At 35.1% G+C, this 8,005-nt stretch overlaps 1 protein-coding gene across 1 annotated transcript in view; it reads right to left on the bottom strand.

The window, feature by feature from the left end:
- The window catches only part of TMX4 (thioredoxin related transmembrane protein 4), a 44,280-nt gene that overhangs the window by 17,064 nt on the left and 19,211 nt on the right, over positions 1 to 8,005 (bottom strand). Inside the window, exons 3-5 of the mRNA XM_006921602.3 lie at positions 4,804 to 4,849; positions 3,804 to 3,932; positions 964 to 1,009 (exon numbers count right to left, since the gene is read on the bottom strand). Coding sequence (XP_006921664.1) covers positions 964 to 1,009; positions 3,804 to 3,932; positions 4,804 to 4,849 — 221 coding nt within the window. The remainder of the gene's footprint in view (positions 1 to 963; positions 1,010 to 3,803; positions 3,933 to 4,803; positions 4,850 to 8,005) is intronic.

Raw genomic sequence — 8,005 nt, 5'->3', positions numbered from 1 at the left:
TTGTTAAAAAAAAAAACAAACCAAAAAAAAAAAAAACCCTGAAATTGATATTTTATCTCAGAAAATATATATCTGAAAAAAGTTTGTTCCTAAATTTCCGTCAACATATATCAATATGCATGAGCAAAAAGAGTCTTCATGAGCTTACTGAATATTAAGTTCCAAATATGACGCTATGACCTACAATCATAGCTTAGAAAAGACTTGAAATACTTTAAGGATATATATTTAATCCTACAGCAATTGTGTTAAATCTGGCAGGATTTAGCTCATTCTACACATAAAGAGGAGCAAAAGGTTTTGTGACACAGTCAAGAATACATAATTATTCAACCTTTTAACCTACATAATAGTTCTAAATCACTGAAATGATACAATCACATATAGCAGGAGTGTTCAAACTTTTCCTCAAAGGGCAGGAGAGTAAATATTTGAGGTTTGTGGGCCACATGTTCTCTGTCACAACTGCTCAACTCTACCATTATATAATGAAAGCAGTTATAGACAATAGATAATGAATGAACATGGCTGTGTTCCAATAAAAACTTTATTTATGAAATCAGGTGACCAGTCCCTAAGCTTTAGTTTGCTAATCCTTGACATAGAGATTCACTTTCAGGCTTAGATCTTTGATCTATAAGGAGATTATAACAATGGAAAAATAAGATGAAGTAAAATCATAAGCCCATTCAGCTTTGATAAAGGGATTTACCACTGATCTAAGAAAATATGACTTTGACACAGTAGTTACAGGTCCTTGTTCAATGTATGCCCTTCTATACAAAAACACATTTCCACTGGGAACCCCACGTGAGGATAGCTGTGTTGCTTAAAAAGAAAAACGAAGGTTTAAAAGTATTTATAAATGTTTATTTTCCTATTGTTATAGAAGCTGCGTTCTTACTATTTAAAAAAAAAAAACTTCTGTAAAGAATTGCAAAAGTTACATTTAAGATTACTTACCCATATCTTGCCAGACATGCTAAAAAGACCAGCCATTCCAGACATCCTAAAAAAAAAAAAAAAGAAAGAGAGAGAGAGAGAACTATTGGTGATGCTATGAAAAACTATGAAAAACAAAGACAAAAGCAAACCTCAGATCACAAGGATCTGCCTTTCTACATTTTAAAGTACACTGTCCTCTCTACTCCATGGTTATCATTACAGTCACTGCTGTAAATACATTCAAATCCCCTGGCCCTTTCTTCCTCTATTGTACATACCTGGCAAAATCCCGACCTTGGGCAGCTGCATGTCTCTGGGGAAAAATCAGATGACCAGCTGACTGTTCTCCCTTCACAAACCTCAGGGAGCACTCAACACTACATTTTTTAAAGCTCTGCAAGAGAGGATAGCTCATATCCTTTCCCTCTCTTCATACCCTTACACACCCTCCCTTCCCCATGCATTCTTAACTAACACTCCTCATATGTCACTACAAAATCAGAAGCCATTGTGTGATCTCTCTTATATCCCCAGCACCAAATCTGAGCTGAGGTACACCTGCATCTACCTTCTCCTGTTTTGATAGAGAAAGTCTACCTGCCTGACCACAGTTTAATTCCTCCACTTGTGGCTTGGATCCCATCCCTTTAGCTTGTGAATGACTGGGTTCTTTCTGCCATCCCCTCCTCCCGCATTAGCAGTTTCTCCCTTTCTGTCGGTTTATTTTCATCAGCATGAAAACATATTCTGCCCTCTTCTCATCTTTTAAAAAGAGTATCCTTGGACCTCACATGGCCCTCCAGGTTCAGACAAACTTCTCCAAAGAGCAGTCCACACTTGCTGTTTCTCCTTCCTTACAGTATATTTAACCCATCCAAACCTGCTTCTGTTCTCATTACTACACTAATACTACTTGTCAAAGCCAGTGACCTTGCATTGCTTCATTCAACATCCACATCTCAGACTTGATCTTTCACCCATGGTTAACTTGGGACAAAAGTGACTACTCCTCCTCCTTGAGCACCTTAATTTACTTGGCTTCTAGGAAATCACATATCCCCGCTTGTCCTTCTGCCTCACTAGCATTCATATTTACTTTCCTTTTGCTGACTCCTTCTCTACCTGACTTCTTAAGTTTAAAGTGTCTCGTGGCTCAGTTCTAAGCACTTTTCTTTTTCCCTCTTTCTAGGTGATCTCCTCCCTCTTAATCCTTTAAATACCATCTATATGTTTTGTATTTGTGTTCCTGAATTCTTCAGGGGAGACTCATCTCCATGCATTCAACTTGACAGCTCTACAAAGAAGTCTGCATCTCAAACTTCTTATGTTTAACACTGAACCCGTGGTTTGCTCAAATCAGTAACTGGTACCAACACCCACAAAATACTAAAACCAGAAACCCAAGAGATTTTTTGTGAATCTTCCCTTTCTTTCATCTTAGCCAGGTCTATCTTCGAAATATATTTTAAATCCACCCAATCTCTCCATCCTCATTGCTACCACCCTGATAAGCACTAGCACTAGGTTAGACACTACAACAGCCTTCTAACTGTCTGACCTCATCTATTCTTGCCCTCTCTGGTCTCTTCTAAGAACCACCTTGTCATGTGATGCACTGACAACACCCAAGTTCCTCATTGCGGTTAAAAGCCTGTGCGATCTGGCTCCTTCTTGCCTCTCTTCCTTGGCTTATATATCACTCTACCTACCTTTCATTGTCTTAACCTCGACCACCTTTCTTCTCCTCAGTATACCAAGACCTTTCCACAATGGAGCTTATATGCATGTTAGACTCATTCCCGGGAATATAGCTCCCCCTGTTCTTCACCTGGCTAGGCTGTCCTATCCTTCAGGGCTCACTTGTAGTCCCCTCCCCTCAGAGTAACCTCTCCTAGCCTCTCATCTAATGGAGGTCCATGCCCTCATGGTAATTCCATGTCTTAGTAAAGGTTTTCATTTGCTTGTTTGATTTTCAAACAGCCCTTATCCAGACTATGATTCTTCATATCTCTAGTTTTTTTCTTAACTGTGCCTGACTTTAAGTTACCTGAGGAGAATAGAGGGACCATATCTGTCTTGTTCACTTTTGACTATTTAGCACCTAGAACAGTATCTGGCATAAAGTCAGTACTCAAATATTTGTAGAATGAAAAGCTGCTTTTTGAGTAAGCTGCATGTTTCCTGGGTATTATATAAATGCTACTAGATGATTCTTTCCTGAAATATAACATAATTTGATCCTTTTTCAGCAGGGACATTCCTTACAATTATATATACTAACAAAATTAACTCCAAATATGACAATTCATTCAAAATTAAAACCAAATGTGGAAAAAGTTATTGTGGTTTGGCCTTATCTACCTCACCATTATGGAGTCTGCCATTATGGCCATGAGTTACCATAACAATATTCCGCTAGGTGGCCAAAGACACCATAGGTTTTATTTTCCATATAGATACAAAAGCAATTCCTTCATGTACTATATAATTCAAGAAAGAGTTAGTCTCCTATATTACCAATAATTTAAAAGAAAGAAAGAATGGTATATGGTATTCAAAACCATATTTTGTAAAGAGAAAACAGCTGTCATGACTTAGTGCAAAAACTAGGGGAGAGGCTTTCTGTAACCCACCTGAATCTGGATACTTAATTCCCAGTATACTAACAATCAGCTGAAACACATGTGGGTCATAAAACCAGAAACACAACATGGTCTAAGCATGATCATGTGTAATCTGGGTAATTAGAGTGAATATGAAGAAAAATGTAACTTTCAAGGTCCATGGACTGTTCACTTGATATCTCTTATTTTATAATAATACTTTCTTGTTTAAACAAACAAACAAACAAAACTTACGCTAGAGAAGCTGGGGATTTCCAGCCAGTCAGAGGCTCAACTAATTGCCATTTCTTCTCTAAGATATAATTCTGCAGGTCTTCGTAGATTCCTGGGCCACGGTAACGGCGGAATATCCCATCCTTAGCACTATAAATTATAAAAACAAATAGAAAATAAATTCGTTAAAATAATAAATGTTACAGATAATAAAAATCAAAATAATTATTGGTTTTACATGTGAACTCCACCCTGAATTTTAACTTGGCTCAAATGAACAAAAAAATGATAGTGAGGCATATATCAGAAAGCATGTATAAATATTAATCTTCTCAATTCCTTACTCCGTGTCTGAAGGTTGGTCAATTCCAAGTTCTATCCTTGACCTACTCCTCCTCCCACTGTATATGTTTTCTCTAGATATATTCCAACTGTTACCTACTTCAATGCTGAGGAATTCCTAATATGTATCTCCAGTCTAGATCTTTCTTCTGAGCTTTAGATCCTGAAATCAAACTATCACCTAAACTTTTCTATTTGGAATTAGCATAGTCACTTAATACTATCTTCTCCATTTGGGCCTCTATTTTCTAAACTTCATTTTATTCTAATGGCTCCTAATAGCTTTTACTTGTTATACATAGCATATTGGTAGTCATCTTAGGCTCTCCATTCCTTACGGCTAATCAGTCACCAAGTCCCAATGATCCCACCTCCTAAGTATTTTAAGAACCTATTCAGACCTTTCTTTTTCCCCTCTCACTACCTGAGCCTCTCTAGCCTCATCACCCAGGATGATTCAACTGTACCTTTCAGGTCAGCCGTACAGAACTAGTTACAGTTCTTGGAAGGTGAAAAGGCCTTTTCCACCTTGTCTACTTAACCAATTCCTACTTTTCTATTAAGAATCATCCCTCCTTTTATGTTATCCAAAAAAAAGGTATGGAAAACAACTGAGAATTCCTCGTACATATCTACTGATTTCTAATATTTGCAAGAGCAGAAAACTATTTAAACTTACTGAAAAAATGCTGGGAGAGTGGTAACAAAGAAGCGGCCACTCAAACCTATAAGAAGATAAACAAAAAAAGTTATGAGTCAAACTCAGACGAACTCAAGTGTCTAAATTAAGTTGTAAGAACAAGAATGCTTGGGGCTTGCTTTTATAACCACAAATTAAATCATGGATATTGTTTATTTTTTTGACTTAAAGAAATTTTATTTTTACCCATTTTTATTTACCTAGCACTCTCTGGACACTGACATACAATTTGCTTATCTTTGATGTGTTACACTTGAGTTTTCTGTCTTGTGCATGACTTGGAATTGTATGGTGGCTAAAAGGATAGGCATGTGACCTAGATTAAACACTAAATTCTCCATTTACTAGCTTTATGACCTTATATAAATTACTTAACCTTTCTCAGTCTCAGTTACCTCATCTATAAAATGGGTATATTAAAGCCTAATTGAATTGTTCTGAAGTTAGATTAGATCAGTATGTTAAGTGCTTAGCACATAGTAAAGTATTCAATAAATAATAGGTATATCAGTTACATGTTTAAAAAGAATTATGAAATAATAAGATCATATATAATCTTTGCACATTTATAACATTTGCAAGTACTTTGTATATTAAACAGATTTTTTCAATTTGTCTTAGCAAATCATCACTGAATACTAACCACATATCAAACGTTATGCTTGGTACACTAAAGACAAAAACAAATAAAAACCCTTAGTTACTCAGCAAATTTTTACTAAGCTCCTTCTCTGTTCCAGGGACTATGACAAGATGCACAGATAAGCAAAAACATGTACAGTCTTTGTTCTCAAAGAGCTTAGTCTAGTAGCAGACAGAAAGAACTTAATACTCTCAATCATGACTATAAACAGAGATAGATATCAAGAAAGGGGCATGTAACAAAAACCTGAATGAGATAAAGAGTAAAAACCAGATGCTTGCTCTCTAAATGTTTACAAATAAATAATACTCATGCGAGCACCAAGAGTGAGCAGGCCTAGTTCTGGTGAAGAGAAGGAAAGTTAAAGATCTTCCTGGCCAGCATGGAAAAATGACAGAGACATCATTTGTACATTCTTACCATGTCTGCCTTTCCCACTGAAGAACAATCTGGACAAAATAAAATATGTAATCAAATAAAGTAGCTCAAATTTTACATCTCTGTGGTCACATGCAGTTTGAAATTCAGCATAATAATTATTAATGATGAGTCTTCCCAAAGAAAGATTCTCTATTTTTTTCTCATATCAAACCAAGTAGACTCTAAAATAGCCCTATGGCACTTAAAAGAAAACACGGTACTCTGAAGGCAGTAAAAGTGAATGTTATAAAAAGAAACATCTACAATATACATTTATCATTGTACATTAAACAAAAGTACAACAAAAAAACCCACATGTGACCTGAGAAGCTACCTGGGGATTGTTAACAATCACATCTGTCTACAGGACAGTCTTATCTCTAACATGCTTGGAATTCCACCCTAGCAGGGAACAAGGGTATCTTTTCGTATAATTCCGACTCTAGATTGCTAAGGTGGAAAGTACTGCTAATCCTCAGGGCTTGAAAAGTGTTATATGGTTTTGCTTAAAATAATTATTATAAACAATTTCATATCTCACTTCTTTTCTAGCTACATATTCTTATGACCACCCAAAAACTTTATCTAAGGAAAATGACAATGTTATGGAATCATGCTCTATTTATATGGTCTTTTAAAATGGAATGAACAAACAGCATCCCCTCACTTCTTCAAGTTTCTATTTGGGTTTTATTTTTATCAGAGTACGTTGATAGGATTTCTAATAAAACCACTGAAGACAATATTTTTAATTTGTTCTTTAAAATTTTTCATACATTCTTCGTCATCATTGTCCATGGCAATAAATTAAAAAATAAATAATAAATATAAAAAATACTTCATAAAATACATTAAATTATATAAATATGCAAAACAATATTTCCAGATTCAAGACCAGCTTGACTGGGGTCAAACCCCACTTCTGCCTCTTACTAGCTTTTATCTGGGACATTAAATTTAAATTCTCTGGGCTTCAGTTTCCTTATTATAAATGGGCATCATAATTTCTATTTCAATTTTAGTATTAATTTTATATTTACAAAGCACACAGAAAACATTATCTGACATATAATAAATACTAAATAAATGCTAGCTTATTTTCTACATTTAAAACAATGATTCAAAGGTAGAAAAAAATGAGAGGATGTAACATATTTAGTGTTAAACACCTTGGAAATTGTACATTATTTTAGATAACATATTTTTACTAATAAATGTATCCAGAGATAATAAGAAAAAGAAGCACAGTGACAGATGGTCTCTGAGATTATTCTGCAGTTTTCTGGTTCAGGCTATAAGGTATAACAGGATGCTTGTTCCCAAAATTGCCAGGTTAAAGGGTATACGAATTTTATGGTTCTTGATATGAATTGCTATGCTGTTTTCTGTAACGACTGCACCAATATACAAGAGAACATAAAGTAAGGTTCATATAAAATAATGACCATTATTAATAAATTGTTATGCCTCAAGATTGCTTTCATTTATGTCTGTCAATATTTCTTCAAATAACACCCATGTGGAATATTAATAGTAAGGTTATAGTATCTAACTCAGATTTAAGTTCAGTTTGTTGTCTGGAATATACACTGTCACTGAGGACATATTCAGTAAAATCAACAAGATTAAGAGCAACCAAAACAGTCCTTAGATTATGACCACTTCTAAGCCCTTGAAGATCCGACACTATAGAAAATTCACCTCAAATAAATGTCACTTCTGAGATGTCAAAAGATGTCAGAAATCTCTGGGTCTCATGTCAGTGCTCCAAAAATGTCATCTAACCTTTAACATTGATACTATGAGGTGTCAGGGGAGATACTAATTACCTGAAAATTTAAAACATGATCAACTTGGAACAGAGAAGCATCATCTTAGGTTGCAGCTTCAGGGTTGAAAAGCAAGTGTGGATCTTAATGAAGCATTTTAATAAGGCAGGAGCTCATTTGAAGGTTTGTATAATGGTTCACTGCAACAAACTTCAAAAAGTGTGGAAGAAACAAGTACACTCTTAAACCTTTAAGTAAGAGAGATAAAGTTTAACTACAGGTCTCCTGCAATTTCTATATGCCTTTTTTACTTTAAGGGTAACTTCCACTTTATTATTATTATTATTTA

Source organism: Pteropus alecto, unplaced genomic scaffold (genome assembly GCF_000325575.1).
Source record: "Pteropus alecto unplaced genomic scaffold, ASM32557v1 scaffold45, whole genome shotgun sequence".
Classification (NCBI taxonomy): domain Eukaryota; kingdom Metazoa; phylum Chordata; class Mammalia; order Chiroptera; family Pteropodidae; genus Pteropus; species Pteropus alecto.
This window is presented reverse-complemented; position numbering and strand designations above follow the sequence as displayed.